The sequence below is a fragment of the Mya arenaria genome, chromosome 2, assembly GCF_026914265.1.
Source record: "Mya arenaria isolate MELC-2E11 chromosome 2, ASM2691426v1".
Classification (NCBI taxonomy): domain Eukaryota; kingdom Metazoa; phylum Mollusca; class Bivalvia; order Myida; family Myidae; genus Mya; species Mya arenaria.
In genome coordinates this window covers 16,236,443-16,262,266 of record NC_069123.1, presented here as the reverse complement: position 1 = coordinate 16,262,266, position 25,824 = coordinate 16,236,443, and the positions used below count along the sequence as shown (strand labels likewise).

Below are 25,824 nucleotides of genomic sequence, written 5' to 3'. Positions count from 1 at the left end.
TGATTTCAATCCCAGGGGCGACTCAATTTTAAATACGTTTCCGATCATATACCGGTAGACACACTGGCGTCGGGTGGAACAGCCAATGGGCACAGGCACACCTTTATCAACTCCGAAACAACATCAACGATCATGTATAATTAAATAGAGAAATCTATGGGGGCTGATTTCTGCCAATTCTTGTTTTAGCCTCGTCAACAGTAACATTTCTGGCGCATTGTCGCACGTTGCCTTGCAGTATTTATTGTCGCATATTTATTTTGGTATTGAGTTGTATGCAGAATTGGGTTGTTTAGTATGTACTGTGTTTAGCTTTTATTAATCATGCTTCATGATTTTACCTTTTCTACACGGTGATGGGTTAATTTCGCACATTATCGCCTTCCGATAGGCATGAGCAATTAAAACGTTATAAAAACAAATTCTACCGCTGCCTTTTCTGTGCATTTATGTACCTTTTTATGCCCCCGAAGGTGGGCATATTAAAATCGCACCGTCCGTCCGTCCGTCCGTCCGGCTCTGTAACTTTCCCTTGCATGGACAGATTTTTAAATAACTTGCCACATGTGTTCCACATACCAAGACGACGTGGGGCGTGCAAAACTCGTGTCCCTACCTCAAAGGTCAAGGTCACACTTAGTGTTTATTCACAATGGAGTGCTGCATATAAGGACATAGAGTATAGGTTGTCGTGTCCGGGCTGTAACTTTCTCTTGTATGAACAGATTTTAAAATAACTTGCCACATGTGTACCACATACCAAGACGACGTGTCGTGTGCAAGACCCATGTTCCTACCTCAAAGGTCAAGGTCACACTTAGTGTTTATTCACAATGGAGTGCTGCATATAAGGACATAGAGTATAGGTTGTCGTGTCCGGGCTGTAACTTTCCCTTGTATGGACAGATTTTAAAATAACTTGCCACATGTGTTCCACATACCAAGACGACGTGTCGCGTGCAAGATCCGTGTCCCTACTTCAAAGGTCAAGGTCACACTTAGTGTTTATTCACAATGGAGTGCTGCATATAAGGACATAGAGTATAGATTGTCGTGTCCGGGCTGTAACTTTCCCTTATATGGACAGATTTTAAAATAACTTGCCACATGTGTACCACATACCAAGACGACGTGTCGCGTGCAAGACCCGTGTCCCTACCTCAAAGGTCAAGGTCACACTTAGTGTTTATTTACAATGGAGTGCTGCATATAAGGACATAGAGTATAGGTTGTCGTGTCCGGGCTGTAACTTTCCCTTGTATGGACAGATTTTAAAATAACTTGCCACATGTGTTCCACATACCAAGACGGCGTGTCGTGTGCAAGACCCATGTCCCTACCTCTAAGGTGAAAGGTACACTAAGTGTTTATTCACAAGGGAATTCTGAATATAAGGACATAACAGTGTAGGTTGTCAAGTATGGGTGGTATTTTTTTATGTTCAGAGGCAATTTAAAATAACTTGCCATATGTATTTGACACGTAAAGGCAAGATCAACTTTTCATGTACTGACCTTATTCGTAGGTCAATGTCACATTCGGGGGCATTCGTCACATACTGTGACAGCTCTTGTTTAACTACAAAACGTACATGGTACCGCAGATAAATGAAGTGTTAAACACTTGTAAATGTACCAGTGGCAGTTAATGACTATAATGGCCGTTTTCGTGAAAAGCCGTTTGAATGAGTTCATATATGCGCATGTCTACCGGGGAGAAAATGCCCCAAAAGATGCGAAAATGGCCACAATATAATTTCGCATTTTCTTCCGCCTCTTTGCATATTTTCTCCCACCTTTTGGCACATTTGGCACATTTAGTCCCGCCCTTGGCACATTTTCTCCCACATTTTGACACATTCTCTCGCCTCTTGGCACATTTTCTCCCACATTTTGACACATTTGGCACAGTTTCTTCCGCCTCTTGGCACATTTTCTCCCACCTCTTGGCACATTTTCTCCCGCCACTTGGTACATTGGCAGGACTACTCGGATCCCTGGCCGCGTCAGACCAAAATACGTTAAAAGTTGATACAAGTAGCTCCCTTGCCTGGCCTTCGGCATTTAAAGGGTAGTGCCTGGAAAAGTGGTGTACTCAGTACTGGTTTAACCCAGAAAAGTTGTACCCCGTGTATCGGTGCTTTACACCGAGCACGTAAAAGAACCAAGGGGTCTCTTCGAAAAAGAGCTAGGGTATAACACCCGGACTTCCTAGTATCCAACCACTGTCTCTTCTGCGTGCTGTCCCTTCAGCAAAAACAAAGGACCCCGTTTGAAATAAGTGCTTGCACTTTCATGGGTTATCCTTGACCGCAAGGTCTAAAGAAATACATACATACAACCCATAAAGCTAACCGTTTCTTGCCTACCGTTTTAAAAAATAAATTGCAAGCGTCTTGTAACTTGATATGACTGATTGATAAAAACAAAAACATATTGGAAGAAAAGAAAGAAATTTAGCTATAGAAAGTGTTAATTGCAAAGAGGTATAAGGAATTGAAAACTTTGTGATTTAATATTCTAGGTGAAAATTGCCTTTCACGGCTTATTACTCCAAAAATTCATTAATTATCTATGTATTATTATTGGCTATATTCGGATGTTGCCATATTCGGATAAACTAATCAGTTTTTTTGTGCTTATAACTGTTGTCATTCTTACAAGTATAGTGCGCTAATAAAACCAGTGTATTAATTAAATCGTTAATTGTCTGTAAATGATATTATCCCTGATTTTCTTCATGATGAAATGAAAGATATTAATACAATGTACATATGGGCCCCTCGGCGATTTTTGGCCTTCAGACATTATTATTACAAATGAAATAATTCATTAATTAAAAAATGCCAAAAATAGTGAATTTTTCTTCGTTTATTAATTTCTTAAAAATTCTTTTTTTCAAATGGTTGTCATTGTCCAATATACTTCGACAATTTATGAGCATTATTTTACTCATGTTTCCATAGCAACCTCTGATTTCGTCCCAACTTAATTTGACTGCATTCATTGTCTATAGTTAAAATATCCCAATGGGTTAAAAATACAAGAATTAATCATCATTTATTTCTGGATTAATGTTTCAGAAAGACTTAAGTTTCAGAAAGCATTTAAATAAGTTAATTAAACTACCGGTAGTTGCAATATCGATATGTTAATTGAGCAAGTAATTTTAATTACATCATGTGTGTGACGTCAATATAAGCATACAAAATGCGCAATACATTGGTTTCACATATAAACATGTATTTTACGAAATTTAAGTGATATCATCATTTAACTTTCAGAATTGATAATAGTGCATTATGACCCACCTACGCATGAGCTGGCTTCTATTTTATAACCCAATCACGTTACTAACTCAGGTCAAATTCAAGAAAGTAACTTTAAGGACAGGATTTAACAATATATACACATTTCATGCTTGGTGCAAGCTTTCAGTAACTAAGTTTTAATATAACTAAAACAGTAAGCATACTTTTTACCCATGAATGTTAAACTTTTTTTCCCGTGAAGTTGCTATTATGTTCTATGAGAAAGTCCTTTTAGCACACTTGCTATTCACCACATTTGGGCACTTAATATTTTAACATATACTATAATATATCAAATTTAACATTTGATATGGTTACAACTTACAGTATTTATTATTAAAATCAGACACATGTTTTATTTTTCAGGAGAAATGAGTTCACTGACAGAAAACTTGTCAAAAGAAGATAAGAAGCAACATGAATATTATGAATGTGAAGAACAGAACCAGCTCATAGAGTTTTTTAAGTTCCTGTGGGAATATTTTGAGGTTGCAGAAAAATGGAAAGAAGTGCAGAATTTCTGTGCACACCATCCTGTAGGAAGTGTGTTCCTGCTGGTCACTTTAGGGATGTGTTCTGTTCCTGTAATCATATTCCTTGTCTTCGTATTCAGCAGTCTTGTCTTCACATTCCTTGGATTTCTCTTTGTTGAAGGTTTGACTTGCTTGGTTTTATTATGAACATGTTTGTTTATGTTAAATGATAGCGAAATAATTCATATACTACTCCATGTCAAATAACAAGTTATCTTTTTGAGTATTAAAATCTCACTTAGTTTAAACTTATTTATTTAACAAGATTGTGAAACAAGTTATAACTACATTAAATTAATCACTCTCATTGACACAATGATGCACAAGTGTGTGTACTTGTCGCATGTGTTGTGGGTAAAGCAGTGTATGTGAAGGAAATCCACTAGTATAGGTTTGTCATCATAGACCTAACTCCCAAGCACCAAGGCCAGGAATCGAACATGGGTCGCCTAGGTGTGAAGCGAGTGTGCAAAGCGGAAAACCCAAAATCAATTAAAAGTTTTGTTCTAAAGTTGAGTATTTCATTCGATAAATGTATTGTAAGACTTCCAGGATCAAACTTTACCACTCTCTTTTACGAGGAAGCTATATCATTGGCAGATATTCAATTTGTGGAAAAAACATCTAGGTCATATTGCTTATAAAATGCTAGGTTAAAATATATTTCATTACAGGAACATTGTTGGCTGTGAGCACGTTCATCCTTGGAGGAGCTCTACTGCTGGTCGGGATGTTAGCTCTCTGCTTCAGTATGTTTCTTGTCTGCAGCTACTACTTTGTGCAGATAGGCAGTGGAGTCTTTAAAAACCTTGGAAAGAGGCTGGGCTTATCTGCATTTAACTGGAGAGGGGAATCAGGGAAGGAGGAATGACCCTTGTCATGATAACGCAGTGAAAACATGTTTGAACAAGATAATCATGAATGTGACAATCATGGTGCTGTTTGTTATAAAAGTGTGACAAGTCTCTGAGTGCCTGCATGACTCTGATATTGGATTTATGGTCCCTGGCTCGATACTGGCTGGTGGAGACTAAGAGCCCTTGCCGAGGCCCGGCTTCCCAAGTATAATAACCAGAATTAAAATTATCATTACATGAATCCAAACTGAAATCATGCTTTTTTTAGCCTTTTCATTTAAGTCAATGCAAAATTGTTGTGCAAAAAGAAATGCATGTATGAAGAATGATACATTGTCATTCTTACAAGATACAAGATGTTACTTTAACATTGATTATATATTGGCAGATTTAAATAGACAAAAACTTGATCTCATGGAAGAAGTTGAACAAGTCAATCAAAATGGCAATTTATGTTTTGGCAATTTATGTTTTTCCTACAATGTATGAACAATAGTGAGTTCGTGTCATAAGATTCTAGTACCGGTGACATTGTGTGTTTATTTCAGAATCAGTGTAAATAGTTTTAGGATTTGAGTGTACTTGAATGTAAGTCAACAAATAAGATTATGATATTTGATGGGGTTAATTGAATGTTTTGATTTTGATATATAATATATTTAATGATTTTTTTATTATTATAAATACATTGTTATCTGTTGCAATAAAAAATAAACTTGTTATTATATGACTGTTGGTCTTCATTTATATTTGTAAGTTAAGGAAGCACACTGCACGTAATCCAAGGGGTCCTTGTTTTGTGTGGTATGTCATTGATCGTAAAATGAAACTTGTACATATGTTGCCCCTGAGGCGATATGCACATGATTAGCATAGGAAAAACCTTTTGCTTTAATATACGTAGCTGTTATGTCTGTCGTTTGACTTAATTAGACGAGCGTTGGCCTTCAATCTGCTGTGATGTCAGTATACATCTGTACACATATGCATGGATAAACGTTAAAATATATCTGAATGGGGGACTCTGTATTGGATCACTCCAAGTTTCTTGCATACCGGGCGTGTGTTTCCGGTCATATCACCAGTGCTGGAAAGACCTGTCTTACACCCCCCATGTAAGATGAGTCACGCGCAACAACGCACCACTTCTTATTTCTTTTATTGTATGGTTTATGAAAAGTATATTATGCCATTTCTATTATGCGCAATCAAATATATATAAGTATGCAAGACTTTCAATTAAAATTGAAAATAAATAATCATATAAACGTGATTTTTAGAGAATCTATTTGACTATGTTGCACAAGCTTTTTGGTGACATGTACAAAAGTGTGTTTTCTAGGTAATTTGTTCCACAAATAGATAATTTAAGATATGCAAGAAAAAAAATCGAAAACATCCGACCTTCGGACACGCTGCGTGGCTGGTAACAAGCTTTGTTACGGGCTTATACACACTTGACTTAAGGTTGGATTTTTCTATCCGTACCGGAAACACATGATAGATTACTTATAGTCTTTGTGGTTGGTATTTAAAGGCGATATGTAAATTATGTCAACCCAAGGCCAGATTGGCAACTAAATAGATACAAAAATAATATAACTTTGATACAGGATTGGGTTAAGTTCGACTTAAGGCAGCATTGCCACACTTTAATGTAGCTTCATGATGTGTTAATGTCATGTTAACCTTCCATGATCATCAAACACAAAAATTCATAAAATCCCATCCTTCAGACAGATGGTAAATCATAAAAACACACACAAAAAAACAACAGAACAATTGTAACATATCAACAATTTATTTTCAATATTTTCATTATTGTTACATTTCATATCTCAACATGAAATATTTTTTCATTTTTTATTGTGTGAGTACGATGTAAAAAATATACAAAACAAACATTTTTCAACGAAAGGTATCTTCATTTGCACAGCGCAAATAAGCTTAACATTTTAACATAACAAACATTTGATGCAGCGCATCTTTAACAATCTCAGTTACTGTGTATAAGTTTTCATTAGAATTATCACTTTGATTTCATCATTTTACTAAGGAACAATTATACATATAATCTACATATAATGTCAAAAGCATCTCCACATTTGTGTTGACAAAGTTTCAGTCACTGAAATGTCAAAAATATTGCCAACATTTTTTATTAAATAAAAAAATGATTGAATTGTTAACCATATGCACTGGTTCATTGAAAGATCAAGTCGAGGTGTTGAAACTTTTATGTTCATGAACACAGATTTAAATTAAGATTTTTAAGATATTTTAAATTCAATTTTAAAGATGTTCTTGTTTTTTGGGGTGATAAACACCTTAAGACATAGATGCTCATATCTTTTTCTAGAATTTATAAATTTGGAGCAAAATAAGGATTCCAAAAAATACTTTCATAAATAAGGCTTCATGGTTATTCTAAGGTGGATTTACATGTGTATTTTATTTTGCTGTCAAAAAAAGGTCAAAATAAAAAATTATGACAAAGATCATTTATTCTTCTCTATGTCTAATAATCAAAATATGTCAAGGAATTATTGCTTAATTGTAACACAAAATTTTGTATCAATTATAAGGTCATTTTTTGAGATATTGGTATTTGAATGTGGAATGATTCTTTTGGATTTGACGGACTTTTCCCTTGTTTATTTGCAATTCACATATTGGAATATCCTTTCTTACGTCATTTATTTATTTGAATATGGCAGTATTAAACAAATGTACTGAAATCTTGTTGTGTATTTATCATCATTATATTTTTATAATCAATAATTTTGAAGACGATTGAGGAAAGATAATCTGCAAATATATCTAGTTCTCAAAGAGTATTGGAAAACATTAACATACATTACTCTTCTACAAAAGAGGTCATGTTGGTCTGGGAAAGAGTTTTTTTCCTCAAGAAACCTGCTTGATAACATACAGATTTCACAAAAAGTAGCAGAAATCACATTCCAGAATCTCTGTGTATTGGACCAATTCTTGTTACAGCTAGTAGAAATACAATTCAGTTTCATATTATTTCGTTTACACTGTACAAAATAATGTGCCTAGTGTGGGGCTATCTTGTAGACTGGTTCATCTTATTGCAAGCCACATTTGTTAAACAAAAAAACCTGACTAACTTTTAGCGATTTTTTAAAACAAAATTAGAATTTCCTGACCCCCCCCCCCCCCCATTTTTTTGAGTATTGAAAATATATGACCTTTACATATACTTGACATGGGTAAGAATTGAATGCCCGATACAAACGACATAATGCACCAGTCAATTGTAACCACAGCACCCCCTCCCAGGTCCAATGTTATACCGGGGATAGCCGGGGAAATTGGGCATTGTTTAATTTTACCTTCCCGGTGGCACCGCAGTGCCGGGTGAATGCGGTGGTTTTATCTTCGTGCCAAATATAGTGGGGAATGGGCCTTACCTAGGGTTACTGAAAGGCAAAGTCCCTGCTATTCCCTGGACTTAGGGGGGCGGTGGTTACGATTGACTGGTGCATAATATTTACAAACATATTCACAATATGTACATGGACATGTAGCTATATGCAAGTTAAAAAAATGCCGTTGTTTGCACATTATAAACGTTGACGAGTATGCTCACATAAACACATAAATCCCCTTCCTCGTGCATTTGTTCCTGTCGTCTTAAACTTGTTAAACTTCATCCACATATCTAGATGATGTAACACAAACAAAGTACAAAACATGTACCGCTTATGTTCTCGTACAAGACGGATTTCACAACACCTCAACTGTAATCTCAACACACATGTATACATGACGTGTATTTACTGATAAAGCTGGTCTGTTCAAACACTATAAATTTGTTAACAATAGAAAAATCTTCTGATAGGAAGATAATGTTTTTTAATCCTTAATATGTCAAGAGATAACAGAAAAAAAGCAAAACATTTGCATTAAATGTATATTAAAGAATATCTCAAATATTTCAATAACTTATTACATTTCTTAATTACAATTTATAAATAAAACAATGTATATATATTTTTTATTTACATTATTAATATTATTTACGGAAGACAATAATTCCACTTAGATGGAAGAAACTTCTAACAAGCAAAGCAAATTTTCAAAAGGAAATTCAAGTTCACTAATTTGAATGCAAAATTATTTCACTTATTAAATTTGAAACTACCTGTTTCAAGAAGTTGGATTGTATCATGCTGGTAATTGTTTTTGTATATACATGTATATTGTCTCCCATATCAAAACAGAAGCAAAAAGACGGAGCTTAACCATTCAATAACTACTCTGCATACAATATACAAAGCAAAGCAAAGCAAATTTTCAAAAGGAAATTCAAGTTCACTAATTTGAATGCAAAATTATTTCACTTATTAAATTTGAAACTACCTGTTTCAAGAAGTTGGATTGTATCATGCTGGTAATTGTTTTTGTATATACATGTATATTGTCTCCCATATCAAAACAGAAGCAAAAAGACGGAGCTTAACCATTCAATAACTACTCTGCATACAATATACATTTGTACCCCATGCTACATATTAAAGATAGCCCTTGACAGCATCAACATGGTGAAAAACAGTTACATCATGATTTTTTCTGCATTCATACACTTTTTTTCTACAATTTAAGCACATTTTGGTAAAAATGTATTCTTTTTTTTTAGGGGCACCCACTTTCTTCATGATTGAAATTATATGCTCGCACAGAGTGCTCATGTACAAGTTAAAACACTAGGCTTAGATGCAGTTGCAATACTATTACATAAACAGTGCTCCAGCTAGGCTGAAATAGCAGGGTGGGGCACCCCGCCTCCATTTTCCAGCACCCTGCTGCCTTTTTACTACACCCTCTATGTCCTTTAGTTTGACTAGATTCAATTGTCAGAACATAAGTATAAAAGTAATAAAATTAATATACATACTTTTAAAACTATAAAGAAAATATAACAGCTAAGGTATTCATAGCAAACTATTAGTATTAAAAGTAGTTCTAACAATACGTGTTCTAATAATTAGTACACAATTAGAATCGAACATTGGCCCTTGCAAAGAGCCGATTCATTAAGGCTCATTCAAGGCACATCAAAAGGGCCTGTTCTGACCTTGCCCTTTTCAAACCCTGGCAGGAGCACTGCATAAATAATATCACAGCATAAAACAGGAAAAAAGTATAATATTATTTCCAAAAGACTGGCATAAATCTGTAACATCAGTTTATACAAATGACAGTCTCCTGCATGAGACACTGTGGTTTATCCGTATAAAGCACACTTTATATTTAAGCACATCACTTCTATGACACATCAAGGTATTGTATATACAATTATGATAATTTTAGTGTTGACCCATTTTAATTTAATATCCTTTGAAACAGTTTAGAATCATTAGCAAAGAATCATAAAAAAACAAAGAAAATGTGTGAAATTCGACCACAGGGACTGGATTAGGTCGACATAGCAAAAATCGACATAAGTAGATTTATTTTATAAAGAATAAGAAGGAATAAATTAGGGACCGGGGAAAAAAGTCGACACAACCAGAAAGTCGAGATATCCGATGTCGACATAGCAAATTTGGACTGTATTACCAAAAGTTTTTTTGTACTTATTCAAGGATGTAAAATCAGTTATTTCTCGTCTAATTGAAACAAAAAATAATAAGAGACCCAAAAGGGCCTATGCTCTACTGGCATGGCTCTTGTGGTCATTTTTAATCCAGAGCATGCATGTATGAGTAAAAGGCAACAGACATAAAGTTCACATTTTGTGTTTGGGTTACCTAAAAACGTTGCACGTTCAACATCTGAGCCCAGGAAGTATTGTAAGCAGATTAGTTGCATGAACTATTTTAATATGTGCCAAGTAAAAGTCATCTGACAAAAAAAATGCTTTCAAAACTGTACTCATGGTAAAAATTTCTGTACCGTAGTTTTAAAAATTTAAAAAAAGTTGGTCAAAAGGTCAAAGTCAAGGGCATCCCAGGACAACATTGATCAATTTGAACAAACATTCACAAGCAATTGTGCTGAGAAGGATGCAAAAACACACAAAGATTTTCAAACCTATCCCAATTTAATTCTACCAAACCTGTGAACCCTGGGTGCGACCAGTAATGACCCCAGGTGCATAACTTAAACAAACATTCACAACCAATTTTGTTAAGATGAATGTGCAAACTACAGACACTTAGAGCTAAAAAAAATTGGGCTTTCAACAAGAACAGGGCAGAGTAATTCACAAAATCAGTTGCAGTACAAAAAGCAAATTTTCTCCCTTAGTCCTAGACTTGAATTTACATGTACATGTAAACTTGGCTAAAAATAGAATTCGCTCATGCAGACCTGAATGCCTAAAAATAAGTTAACTAAAAATAGCATTTCTTTAATTTAAAACTTTCAAGGCCCATAATCTAGGCATGCATAGGCGGATATGGCTGGTTTTCGAAAGGAACCAAGCTCTAATTGATATCTAAATACTGTACAAGTTTCATCGAGATACAATCAAAACTGAAGACTGTATCGCGTTAACAAGAAAATGTTTACAGACGTACGGATGCACGGACGCACATACTACATACACATTACCATCGCATAAGCTCTTCTGGCCTTTGGCCAGTAGAGCTAAAATCAAGAAATGCAATAACATTATGTATGATGACTTTTTTACCATTTATTTTACACATCAGTTAAAAGTTAACAGCACCCTTTCAAAGGATACCAACATTTCATTGGGTCTCAAGGGATGAAAAATTTACATTGTTACTAATGGCTCGATGGAGTGACAGACTTATTTGTAAATCAGATACATTAATTCAAATATGTCGAACCTTTTGAAACTCGTATACACACGAGTGATGGATCTGTCTATGACTTGATGATCAGATGTTTGATGAAAGCACAAATTGGCACGAAATATTACATGTAATTTTAATTGTTCAGCAACAGAAATTCATAAATAATATACATCATTCCTGCAACACACTGGCTCCATAATGAATGGAATAATGTGACTGTGGCCTCGTGTATTGCTATTTCTATTGTTTGATTTAATGGGTCAACGCCAATTAGGGTACAAAAAAAGGTCGTATTTGTATAATGAAGTTCAAATCCATGAAATCATTATAACTCTGTGCAAACTGGCAGCATCTTAATGTCAAACTTATTTAAACAGACAGTGGAGAAACCCAGAGCATGTACAATTAAATGCATCTATCAATATTATGTATGAAGTCCAGAACTTGACCCAAGATTTGCCGAGTTAACTATACACATAACTGATGGTTGTTTCCCAAGTCTGACCGATAACATGTTCATGGTCAGTTCTTTTTCTTACATACCTAACAAGTGTTTATTATGGTTAAATCTGACTCTTAATATGCAGTATTGGGTCATCGCACCATACAATACAAGTGTGTAATTATTTGCTGACATTATCAGGGGCTATCATTTGAATGGATATAAAACAGTTTCTACGAAAAGATTTTTTTTTAACTTTTCCAGAGTTTTACTTAGTATAATAATTACAAATTATTATTACTTTTAAAATACACTTATCTTTATCTTTATGCATTTCTATAAGGGATTAATGCAGACAACACATTAATGCCCAATTTTTCATTTTGACAAATAAGATTTTGCAGCAGGTTGTAAGTTTAATAGAATAGAGGAAAAGGTAAATGGTGCAGACCCACCTTCAAACTTTTCTGACCTATTTGTTGACCTTCCATGACTCATATTAACAGTGGTCCTAAACATCATGTTGACAAATGTTCTGACCAAGTTTCATGAAAATTGGATAAAGACTATAGTATTTATGAACGGAATAAGAACATATAACACTACTAGTATTTTGTTTTAATATTCCACTTAATGGCCTATTTTACAGCACCAAAATAAAAACTGTTTTGTTTATGACACAAAAATATAACTTAAACACAAAATCGTAAACATCACCCGAACGCCGGAGTTTTCGTCAATCTATAACCTGGAATTTTTCGATGAAAAATCCGGCTAAATATACTTAAGGCGCATTGTTGTTCCTGACTCATCATACATGGGAGATATGCATGAACGCAGTTTTTAAAGCACCGGTTAATACAAGGAATGTCGATGTCTGGCACATATGATCCTACCAAGACATTATATTGTAATGGAAGATGGACATGAGCACATCATACTTAAACATAAATGCACATCAACACTTCTGCTGAAAATTAATTGTGAAACAAGTCAATATTTCAATGGTTTGAAATTATGATTTAAAATTGTTTTACATAGGATATACATCATGTGACGTCATAATAATTTATGATGAAAAAAATCAGCGATATAGTTCTTATTGCAACAAAAGCAGTATTTCCAATGAATAAGATTTATTACATGTTTTAAAATGTAAAAAAGGGACACTTAGTAAATAGGACCATCGCTATCCAAAATATCTCGCTTGCCAGTTAACATTGAAAAGGGAAAAGCAAGAAGTATCTGACTTTAACAGGGCTGCTTGCTTGAACTATTTTCTATCAAGCACTCTACAACCATATCCTTTGCAACCATAAGTTAGCATAGAGGGCCATATAGGTCGCCTGGCTAAAATTTCGCTGCCGAGCCGATAGCTCTATTTCGATTTAAGTTGTCTGATAGAAAATCTGTTGGTTAAAAACCACATGGACTTTCTGTGGGTTTGGCTTAAATTTGCAACTCTTTCTATTGGTAAACTTTTTCTATTTTTAACTGGAAAACACTATTTTGATTCAGGTCGTTGGGTCGTAGCTTTATATAATGAGAGCACTGACAGAGCACTGTCTTGTACTCTTTGCTACGGCAACTAGCCACAGAATTAATGTTCCATATAACTATGAGTTATGAAGGTGACAGTTTATTGATGTATATGAGAGTAAGGTGTGTGCGACTATGATCGATCGTCTGTCATCTCAAGGAACTGTGAGTACATGTCTCGCGTACACTCCCCCTTCTGGTTGAACACAAACTTGTAGTAGCTACCGTCTGCACACACCACTGTATGGAAACAAAAAACAAACATTAACATTCTCAAATGATATACAGTCAAAACCCTTTGGCTCTATATCCCAGAGACCGGCAAAAATACTTCCGAGCATCGCGAATATTGAGCCAAGCAGGAAAGCTTAAAATGAGTAAAACAAAATAAGTTCTTTGCATCAAGGAAATCAAGCCAAGCGATATCAAGCCAACAGGATTCGACTGTATTTGTATTATTATCAGTGTAAGTACTATTAAAAGATTAATGGCGAAAATTTATGTATGGCAAAAACTTATGTACAATCCTGGGCAAAATCAGTAATTAATTGCATGGATCTATTAAAAATGTCAAAAAACGAAACATAAAAACAACAACAGATGTTTGTCAAACATTGTGCCTCACCCCCCTTGAGTGCCATGTTGTCAGGATTATTTAGACAATTGAATGAAACATGCATGGACTGAAATGACAGCTGATTTGTCAATGACATTGGATGCCTTTGAGGCAGTTTTAAGATTATGACCATTCAAAGTGTGAAGATAGTAGGTACAGTTTTTAATCATGTTCAGATGATGAGTGATATTTGCAGATAAAAATGTATCCTCGTAGCAGCAGGGAATAAATAGGGGTCATCAACTGGTCAGGCCCAACCTCAAAGTCAAGTTTGAGGGCCATGTGTGCAGGTATTGTCGAGTAATCCCTCCGACAATCTTTTATCATTCAAGGTCACTGTGACATTTACCTTAGGCCCGATGACCCCCAAAATCAATAAGGGTCAACTACTGGTCAGGCTCAATCTCCAAGTCATGTTTGAGGGCCATGGGTGCAGGCATTGTGGAGTTATCACTAGGACAACCTTTTATCATTCAAGGTCACTGTGACCTTGACCTTTGAGCCTTAAATCAATAGGGGTCATCTACTGGTCAGGCTCAGCCTGCATGTCAAGTTTGATGACCATAGGTCTAGTCATTGTGGAGTATAACTCGGACAAGCTTTAAAATCCTTTTACCATTAAAGGTCACTGTGACCTTGAACTTTTACCCAATGATAATAATCAATAGGGGTCATTTACTGGACAGGCCCAGCCTTTATGTCAAGTTTGATGACCATACATCCAGGAACTGTTGAGTTATCACTCGGACAAGCTTAAATTTACCGACGGACCAATCAACATGTGCAAAGCAATATATCCCTCTATTTCCAAGGGGGGCATAAAAACTAAGAGACATGCAGTGTGCTTTTTTATCCCTTTTGGGAACCCAATCCTCTCCTAAAAAGTTATTTTCCCAATATAGTGCAATACATAAATATGTCAACAGGTTTGTTAAATAAAACAAGTTGAACTTTATATGAACCATGTTGGTATTTTTTCCCTGTTTGCCGAAAAAAACGTTATTTTTCCTGTATCAAAGGGCCCCTCCAACATCCCCTTGTAAGTGAAGATAACACTGGACAAGCTAAAAGTTGAAAAACAAAATACAAACGAAATGTTTCCATGACCATACCTATCACAGAGTTACTGTCCGAGCCGAAGGCACACATGCAGTGAGCCCCACCAGGCACCTGGAACTTGCAGAAACTCCACTTGGAGCTGAAATACTTAGGAAGAAAACCGGCACCTGCCAAACTGAAATATAGACTTCATGTATATTTATGCATTGGGGTTAAAGGTTAAATAGTTAATTACAATGTCAGTTTTATATAAAAACAAATAGTACTAAACTAGGAGGACAACAAGAGGCCCATGAAGCGCAGGCTAATGCTCTTCTTTTGTTTTTTCCTCATTTGAACAAGGGGCATAATTTGTCTATAATAATTTTTAAAGCCCAGGTTATGGGCTTTACTATACATGAGTACAAAGTTTCATAAGAATATCTAGAATGGTTTAAAAGCATTGGCAAAGGTTTGAGTGTTCCACAATGCTGACGCCCCCGACAACAACGACATCAAGGCTATGACAATACCTCCACTTTTTTTGGATAAAACAGATGACATAAAAACAAGTTTTTAACAAACATTAGACACCTTCTATGTTACCTACATGCAAAAATCACCATGGTTAGGCTCTTGAAAATCTATTGCTCAATAATATGTTAATGTGTCATTTCTTACAATACCCCTTCTATTAAATCTTTTTTACAAAATTATGATATATAATATGGAAATTTCTAGTTCTAGCATTCTTATGTGATTGTTGACATACAACATAGCACGAAGTACAAGAATAATGTAAGTAAGTTTAAGGCATCATCATTTATGCTTTATATTTGATCCAGGGGAGGTAACTAGCATAAACGGTGTATTTCTTATAATTACAAACCTTGACTGTTTATTCTTTTTGGTATCCTCCGTTGAAAATATATGCACTGTCCCATGATCACTAGATACACACAGTAATGTGGAATCTTGGTTAAAGTTTATACTGAAATATTCAAAATGTACTATAAATAAACAGCAATTTCTATATCAAACAGAAATAGCACAAAAACATGATTATTGTCAAGTCTAACTTACCTAGCCATACAGAACATGGGTGATGCCCCTTTAATTGTAAGACCTTATCATTGATAAAACTGACAAGTAAGTCTTCAAACCTTATAAAAGGATAAGGCAATGCTTAATAAATGGTATGATAAGTTATTAGTATATGTCATATCCAGCAGTTACATGTATTACATGTATTAACAGAGACACACATTAGCATTGAAGCAATTGCAAAAGCGTTCAAGTTGCAATCACCATACCGGCCACAATTGTTTTAAATATCTTTTGCCTAATAAGTACAAGTATATTATTTCATTATCCAAATCACTTGCTTAAACTTGACTTTACAAAACATAAATAATTTAATCTAGATAATATTTTTAAAATAATTTCTTTTAAAAGTGTCAAATTTCTTTGAAAGGAAATCATTAAACGATTTATACAAGAACAAAAATAGTGTGCTAAGTTAGGTCATGATATAAGGGACTAACAAGACTGATTTAGAAATTGGGGCTAGTGGTTTCTTCGGTTAATGACTTGAGTACATGGTACATGTAGATGGACATTTGTTTTACAGAACAGAGCTTCATTTTGTTGAATATTACAGAAAAACTATCATTATAACTAAATTTGATCCATAACCAAAAAGGTTTCTTAAGATTACCTCAATGATAAATTCTTACCAAAAAATGTTAGCATGATTGGCCCCTCTCCGAAGCTCATGTAACTGTTGACCGTTACTTGTATCAAATACTCGTATCAATGTGCCCTGTAAAACAATATGACGCCAAAGTAATTTTCATAAGCAAGTCAACTTTCCAACTTTCCACCTGAAAATGCAAAAATATTCTTTTTGGTTTTGATAAGTTTCGAAGAACAACATTCTAAAACCACTTTGAACATAAACTTGGTTACATACATGTATATATTATCCAAATGGCAAAACCCACATTTTTTATTCACCAATTCATGGTATCAATTTACTGGATGATACAAGTAAGAATGCCTTATGTCTGTTTAACTTTAAATTTTGCATATGAAATACAGAATGAAAATTGCAGACATAAAACATTGTAAAATTGTATGTGTGAACCAGAAATGAAGACAAAACCTTAGCCGTTTTTCTTTTATCTGCTATTTTAAAAAAATTGATTCACCCTGAACCCCTGCTTCAAAATTTCCCTGGCTTTCGCCCAATTCCAAAATTGTCCAGTAATGAATATTCCTTGACCATGGGAACCCTGTGATTCAGTTAGGCATACAAACTATACCCACCTAATCTGATGATGTTGCCAGTCCTGTACTCTCCTTATCTGCAATATTGCCAGCCATATACCCACCTTATCTGATGATGTTGCCAGCCGTGTGCCCTGCAGGTTAAGGGCCATGCAGCTGAGCGAGGCCTCATGTGCATCGATGTCTAGGGGAGGTTTCTCTGTGTTGGCGAGGTCGACGACCTGCACATGGCCCATCTTTCTCCCCGGGAATGTGAGCAGGGAGTTGTTACTGTTTGGACACATCACACACAGACCTGGGTAGATTGCAGGTATTACAACATGGGCTTTTTTTGTTATTATTATTATTATTATTATTATTATTATTATTAATGCATCTTATGATGGAAATAATCAACAAGTTTTATTATAGTTCCAAGCATTGACAAAACAAGAGATGTTTGTCAAACATTATGCCCCCCCTGAGCGCCATGTTGTCAGGATTATATGGACAATTGAATGAAATATGCATGGACCGAAATGACAGCTGATTTGTCACTGACATGGGATGCTGGTTAAGCAGTTTTAAGATTATGATCATTCAAAGTGTGAGGATAGAGTGTGTTATAACCATGACCTTTGACTCTATGACCTCAAAATCCATAGGAGTCATCAGCTGGTCACCAAAAATCTAAATGTCAGGTTTGAGGGCCATGGGTGCAGGCATTGACAAGTTATCACAAGGACAACCTTTTGCCATTTAAGGTCACTGTGACCTTGACCTTTGGCCCAATGACCCCTCAAATCAATAGGGGCCATCTACTGGTCAGGCCCAACCTCCAAGTCAAGTTTGATGACCATAGGTCTAGGCATTGTCGAGTTATCACTCGGACAACCTTTTACCATTCAAGGTCATTGTGACCTTGACCTTTGGCCCGATGACCCCCAAAAACAATAGGGGTCATCTACTGGTCAGGCCCAACCTCCAAGTCAAGTTTGAGGGCCATGGGTGCAGGCATTGTCAAGTTATCACACAGACAACCTTTTACCATTCAAGGTCACTGTGACCTTGACCTTTGGCCCCCAAAAACAATAGGAGTCATCTACTGGTCAGGCCCAATCTCCAAGTCAAGTATGAGGGCCATGGGTGCAGGCATTGTCGAGTTATCACAAGGACAACCTTTTACCATTCAAGGTCACTGTGACCTTGACCTTTGGCCCGATGACCCCCAAAAACAATAGGGGTCATCTACTGGTCAGGCACAACTTCCATAAAAAGTTTGATGACCATAGGTCTAGGCATTGTTGAGTTATCACTCGGACAAGCTTTAAAATTATTTTACCATTAAAGGTCATTGTGACCTTGACCTGATGAGCCCTAAAATTATAGGGGTCATATACTGGTCAGGCCCAACCTTCATGTCAAGTTTGATGACCATATGTCCAGGAATTGTTGAGTTGTCACTCGGACAAGCTTTGGTCTACCGACGGACAGATCGACCGACCGACCTACCGACAGACATGTGCAAAGCAATATACCCCTCTTCTTCGAAGGGGGGCATAAAAATTATTAACATGCTACTATGCTTCTCATTGTTTTATGATATTATTGACCTTTTGTTTGACTAAAAAATGTTACATCATTTCCATGTTAAGCAAGGGACTTAAGGTCAGGTGCTTGTTTCCTTATTTGTGTGAATTGAACTTAAGTCACTTTTAAGGATTACAAACATGGGGCAATGCGGGAAACCAACATTAGAGCAGGATTTTTAGTTTTGACAATGGCGTTTTTTCAATGGGATGTATGGTTAGTGGGCAGTTATTAAAACTTGCTTGCTTTTACTTCCATTTATTGTATTGTTTGGAGCCAGACCTGTACGTAAAAAAATGGCCTTAGATTGAAATATTCTGACCAAATGTCATGAAGATAGGATAGTTATGTTGAACTTATGAAAGAAAAAATGAATTTGTGCATTGGGATTTGTATTAAAACAACAAGTGAATATAATTGTTGACTGAATATTTTCAAAGATTTGACCCAGTGACCTGGTTTTTCACCAGAGGTGACCAATATTCATAATTGTTCATGGCAACATGCAGTCAAGTATTCTGACCAAGTTTCATAACAATTGGATAAAAACTTTTAAATTTATGACAAGGGATATTTAACGCAGAATTGTTAACGACATCTGCCTGCACACTTAACTGGCTGCCCGCCTGGTTTTCCCACTTCTATAACTCTTAATTTTTTTTGTTGAAAGATCACGCTTAAAATGAACTATTGAAATTGGCAACATTAATACATATTTAATATTATTGAAGTTATGACTAAGATCCTTTAATGAACCAGGTCACAGGTAGCCATTATCATGTCATACACAAATAATGTTCATGCAACACTAACCTTTTGTATTTTGGCAAGTTTCAAACACATGAAGCTGTTGGGGGTTCTGTGTAAACGTGTAAACTTTGATCATTGTGTCCAGCACCACCACAATTCTGAAAAACAAAACAACATTTCACATTGTTTTATTGACCTAAACATGCATTCAATAATACACGTTTGTTTCATAGAATTGAGTTTGTATCAATAATAAACAAACAAGACTCCCAATAGTAGATGTATTATAATACAGCATCTGCAAATGAGACTACCAAAAGAATATGTTTATAAAGTGGCTCCTATAAATGAGACTACCAATAGCAGATGGATTATAACACAGCTCCTGCAAATGAGACTACCAATAGCAGATGTATTATAATACAGCTCCTGCAAATGAGACTACCAATAGCAGATGGATTATAACACAGCTCCTGCAAATGAGACTACCAATAGCAGATGTATTATAATACAGCTCCTGCAAATGAGACTACCAATAGCAGATGGATTATAACACAGCTCCTGCAAATGAGACTACCAATAGCAGATGGATTATAATACAGCTCCTGCAAATGAGACTACCAATAGCAGATGGATTATAATACAGCTCCTGCAAATGAGACTACCAATAGCAGATGGATTATAATACAGCTCCTGCAAATTACATTAAAAATATTTTAAATATATGCATAAATATACAGCTCTGACAGTCATTAAAACATTTTAAATGTGTCAAACTGAAAAAGAGTCCATATTCTGAGCCTGAGTTTCCGAACCCAAGATGTTATGTGAAAACATTCCAAGGTACATTAACACTGGGCAAAGGAAACACCAACATTGTTACATATCCTTGGCGATAAATTTGTGGTTACCACTATACAGCACTGCCTGTGGGGGGGGGGATTGTTTTTTTCAGAGCTAAACCCACATAATATTAAATTTTAACAAATTTCTAAAAAAGACCAAAACTTCTAAATGTAAGTATACCTGTCCCTGCGTAGCCTCACACTGCGGACTTCGCTGGAGAACTCAAGCTCTATCACATGCTTCTTCTTCAAGTCATCCCATACCATCACTTAAACATCATAAATAATACCTAGACAAGCTAAAATATATGTGTTTATTATATACATTGTAAGTATCATAAAACTGCAAGTAACCTATATCACAAAAAATCACCTATTAAAAGTGCAATATATTGTCTGTCCAGTAACTGAGTAGTTGGAGCACCTGCTTCTCACCTAGGTGACCTGGGTTCAATTCCCAGCCTTGGCACATGCTAATTTGGTTTTGTGGTCACCAAGCCGGAAAAGTGGGTTTCCTTAGGGTACTCTGGTTTCCCCCACAACACAAGACCACACTTTCGCGTTAAATCATGCCAACAAGAGTGATTAATATAATGTTGTAATAACTTGTTTCACAATCGTTGTAAAATAAATAAGTTTAAACTTAAAGTGCAATACGACAATTTTAAACTACAGCGACATCACTTCATAACAAGTATTATTGTATGATAATGTCAAAAAAACAATGAAGGACAAAATTCAATTGATGTAATTGTTATAACGCATCTTCTTAGCAATTTTATTTAATAAAAGAGTTATTAATACCTAACACTAAGTGCAAACTGACTCTGCAATAAACCACTTATGAAAAAAACTACCATAATGTAGTTTTTAAATAACCCTTACCTGTATATGAAACAGATCTCGATCAGATTAAACCAACTTCAAATTTTTAGAAAATGACAACAATGACATGACACTAGCATCACATATCTAAGAGCTAAATTAAGTTATTAACCATCGAAATATGGTGCTATCTGTATTGTATAGCTTTTAACTTTTTATTGCAAATGTTGAGACAGATTTAACTTGAATAAAGAACATGTGTGGGATGTCTAAAGATACCAGAAATGTATAATAGACCCTTAATTTGATAAAATACGAAAATTTCACTCATTAATGTACATGTAGTACAAAAATTAGTTCAATGTGATCTAGATCACATTGAACTAATTTTTGTACTACATGTAATTTACAAACGTTTTCAACAAGCTTTATTCTTTTACGTTTAAATTCTGAGAACTTCCAAAACAATAATCGCAGATATCTTTCTGTTCCAATATCAACACAAACCTTTGTTTGGAGGGTATCTGGGATTCTTTCCCCCTCCCACCAAAGCCAAGTAGTTACATCTGAACAACATCTCAATATGGCCAATGCCACCATCTGTAAAATCCTGGCGTTCTTTTTCTTTCAAAGGGTCTGCATTGTAGACTCGAAATCCACTTTCCATTCCACATGCAAAACATCCTGCAAACACAATTTTTTTAAAGTTTTATCTTAACTTTATGTGAGGGGTCATAGCGAGTAATGATTCTGTGACATATATGACAAATCACTGCATTAAGGGCAGATATAAGTTGTGGTGGTTTAAAGCTGCACTCTTAAAAGGGGGAAAGTTTGACAACTTTCATTTTATTTTTTGTCTTGGAATGAACAAATCTTTGCTTGAATATCTGGAAAAACCAGTGATATAAGACTGTTGAAAAATTATCAGATCAAAGATTTTAATATTTACGATCGCAAAATGGCTATAAGCATAACTAATGCTTTAAAAATGCTTTTAAAAGAGTTTTTTGGCAGAAAACATCAATTTTTGAACATAAATATGAAAACTGCATTATGATCCTTTGTTACATTAACTCAAGTAATCTGGACGAGGACCATCCAATGAACATTCCTTTGAAGAATTATTGAAATTGTACCAGTGGTTTAGGAGAAGTTGTTTGAAAGAAAATGTTGTTGACATACGGACAATCACCCTATCACTGCGCTGAGCTCAAAACTGACCGGGTTAACTTAGGCGGTGGCATGTAGCAGTGCTAGTGTCTCTGTGGTTGTGAATTTAAGCCCTATATAGAGTGCACTCCATTACCATACGTGTTTAAAGTTTACTTTGCAACAATTTGTTAACATTGGTTAACAATTGTTTAAATTGTAACCAAACTTCTGCTGGCCTAACCAATGAAGTCATCCCAGTAAGGGCATGGACAAGTACCCATGAGGCCAGTACAATTTGGCTAGTTCCCTGGTGCAATTTTACTACCTGGTACTAGACTAATGTCCTATGTTTAGTGTTTTTTAAGTATTTTAACTGCTAGATGTTGTTAGCTGCTAGATGTTGAAGTGAATGAACCATTTCTTCTCCATGTGTTTTATAGAAGATGTTTACCCACTTTGTGACTGAGCACACATGAACAGAAACAGCATTTACTCTTTTCAATTGACAAACAAAAACCTTCCAAACAATCCTTATTACTGTTTCAGACGATAGGGATACAGTAGCTTTGCAGTGCAGTGTGCGACATTAACAGTAGCCCGATCGCCCGTGGCAACAAAAAATGACCTGGGCTATGAAAATTCCTTTAAGATGGCCCGACTAGCAATGAAATCATTGGGCTTGTTGGTTAAAAGATCAAATTTCAGACTGTCAATACTTTTTTGATATGATTTGGATTATATACAGGCCGCAGTAGGGTTGACATGGCCCACATTATGGCCACAATCGAACCATCACCCGCCTCCCCTCTCTCTGTCAACACAGGACCACACCACCACCATACTTGCATTCACACAAAATAAAATAAGAAATTTTACAGTTGTCATATCATTCCTTATTTTAACCATATAAGGTACATAAGATGCGTTTTTCTGTTAACTGGTGGGCAATGGAAATCTGGCTCGGGCTACAGAAAACTCAGTCTGTAGCCCCATTGACTAGAGGGGAAACACTTGGTTAATTTCGCACACTGCAGTGGTTTCAAAAACTGTAAAAACGACAGTGATGCTTGGCTATGCACCAGTCAATTGTAACCACAGCCCCTCCAGGTCCGGGGACATACATGTGATAACGTCCCGGACGTCCGGGATTGTCCCGGAAATCGTATCTCTGTCACGGAGTCACGGAGGGTGCATGTTTGTCCCGGAAAGTCATAAAAAAAAAAAACGAAAAAAAAAATCTCGGAATCGGAATCGATTATCCTATTTTACCAATGTAAGTCAGCTATTTTGCCTGTCCGGGACACTGGTCGTAAAACACAGGACATGTTGACACTAATCCGTTAATTGGTACGTGTGTCGTCGAGGTCATCGTCAATCACCCGATAATTTATCTATCGGCCTATTGTTGTGCTTAACGAGTGGGGGAGGGTTCTTGTATACAAATTCATTGTTTTCATATGGATTTGTTTGGTCTTATGAGTGATAGCTTTAAATTGATGAATTGATATTTTTCACACATTTTACCGACAAACGAGCATGAAGGTAAGTTCAAAGAAAGTGACAAAATGAGTAAAAAAACAAAATTAAAACACGGAAAACATCCCATATTCCTTTCAAATTTCAAAGTCGATACATCGTTATACTTTAAACAACTTTAAACAACTTACGCGTCCATAAGGAATTTTAGTGTTTTGACATTTTTTTCCGAACTATCGTGTGTATTTTTACGCCGAAATAAAACTGACGATATGGGGTTTACAGGTGGTTATATAGAATGCTTTAATCACGTGACCATGGTAAGTCACGTGATCGCTTTATACAGCCGATTGTTGACATGTCTCTATCAAAATTATATGCATCTCCAAACGGAAAAAAGCTCATCGACTGGAAAATCTTTTTTATCGTCTGGAAAATATTGTGTGTCATAAATTGCAAACGTTTTAAATGTGATGAAAAAATAAATATTTTATAACGCATGTTCTCAAAAGCGCGGGAAAACAGGTGCCCGTATAGTTGTTTATTTCCTGTTTTGATGAAACCGAAAGTAGACTGCATATCCTCCTGGTTAGCACTTCATTTAAAGCCTGGGAAAATATCTGGTGGTTTTATTTTTTCAAGAAAATGCAGAAAAAAAACAACCATGTCAAGTAAAAAATACGTCTTGGCAGTCAAAATAGGTACATTTTCCCGACGTTAAAAACGACTAAAATAGCCCCAGATATGCTCTAGAATGCACCACAGACGTTCCCCATTTAAAAAAAATTCCGGGGGGGGCATGCCCCCGGACCCCCCTAGTGTGCGTTGACATAACGACGAGTGTCCCGGAATCGACCCAAGAAATTATCACATGTATGTCCGGGGAATAGCGGGGACTTTTGACTTTGGGTCCAGCCAAGCCCGGGTAAAAACCCCGCCCTGAGAGAAAGAAATGATGGTAAAATCCCCGCCAAATGCCCCTGCACCCCAGGGACCCTTAGTAAGGAACATTCCCCCGCTATATTTTGCGCGAATACAAAACAACCACATTCACCCGGCACTGCGGGGCCACCGGGAAGGTAAAAACACGGCCCATTTCCCCGGCTTTTCCAGGTATACCCCTGGACCTTGGGGGGCCGTGGTTACAATTGACTGGTGCACTAGGAGTGAAAATTCAGAGTCAACAGCGTCTCTTCCATCTTATTACACCAATTCTGTCTACATGCTAAAGCAAATACAGCGAATGACAACAACCCATAAAGTATTATAAAATATTGTGTTGTGTGCTATTATTTGAAGTTGGTTTCCGTCGTTCGCTTCTTAATATGTATATACAAGGAACCCCGTATAATTGACGATGCCGTGTCCAAAATTTCTACCCGTCCATGCCCTGCAAATATTGTTGACATTTCGTAAAAAATCACTCTTTAATTTGGGAACAGAATATTTAGGAATGTGGTTTAAACCTGGCAACTAAGGCAAAGGATGGTACCTTGGTCTTGGTTCCAGCCGGAATACAGGAGTCCATTACCATACGTGTTTGAAGCGCTTAAATTCATCGCGCAAAAACAAAACACGCCTACTTTTTTATCTTGAGAAGTTTGTTTTTCGGAAGTTCAAACACTTCCGGGTTAGAAATAGTCTCCAATGAATCAAATTAACTTTTAAAGTAAGATATCGATGGGCAAGATTAACAATAAATTTCGGGGAAAAAAAGGTTATGGGGACTTTTGCTGAAAAAACTTTGATTCCATCAAAAATAACAGTATTCAAGACGTTGATTGTC

General features: G+C 35.9%; 2 protein-coding genes across 3 annotated transcripts; one reads left to right on the top strand and one right to left on the bottom strand.

Moving 5' to 3' along the window:
- Positions 1-2,390: 2,390 nt before the first annotated feature.
- LOC128221179 (uncharacterized) lies at positions 2,391-5,416 on the top strand. Of its 2 annotated transcripts, none has more exons than XM_052929652.1 (3): positions 2,391-2,485; positions 3,677-3,964; positions 4,518-5,416. In XM_052929652.1, exons 2-3 carry the CDS (start codon positions 3,682-3,684, stop codon positions 4,712-4,714), a joined length of 480 nt encoding a protein of 159 aa, XP_052785612.1. In that variant the 5' UTR covers positions 2,391-2,485; positions 3,677-3,681; the 3' UTR covers positions 4,715-5,416. The 2 variants fall into 2 exon arrangements, with proteins under 2 accessions (XP_052785612.1, XP_052785621.1); XM_052929661.1 differs by having other exon boundaries at positions 2,402-2,523.
- A 1,086-nt stretch (positions 5,417-6,502) lies between these two features.
- LOC128210799 (WD repeat domain phosphoinositide-interacting protein 3-like) lies at positions 6,503-25,668 on the bottom strand. Its single transcript, XM_052915155.1, has 9 exons — positions 25,531-25,668; positions 21,915-22,091; positions 20,764-20,851; positions 19,801-19,895; positions 17,523-17,713; positions 16,866-16,951; positions 16,019-16,120; positions 15,204-15,325; positions 6,503-13,715 (listed from the first exon to the last, which is right to left on the bottom strand). Exons 1-9 carry the CDS (start codon positions 25,595-25,597, stop codon positions 13,609-13,611), a joined length of 1,035 nt encoding a protein of 344 aa, XP_052771115.1. The 5' UTR covers positions 25,598-25,668; the 3' UTR covers positions 6,503-13,608.
- Positions 25,669-25,824: the final 156 nt, after the last annotated feature.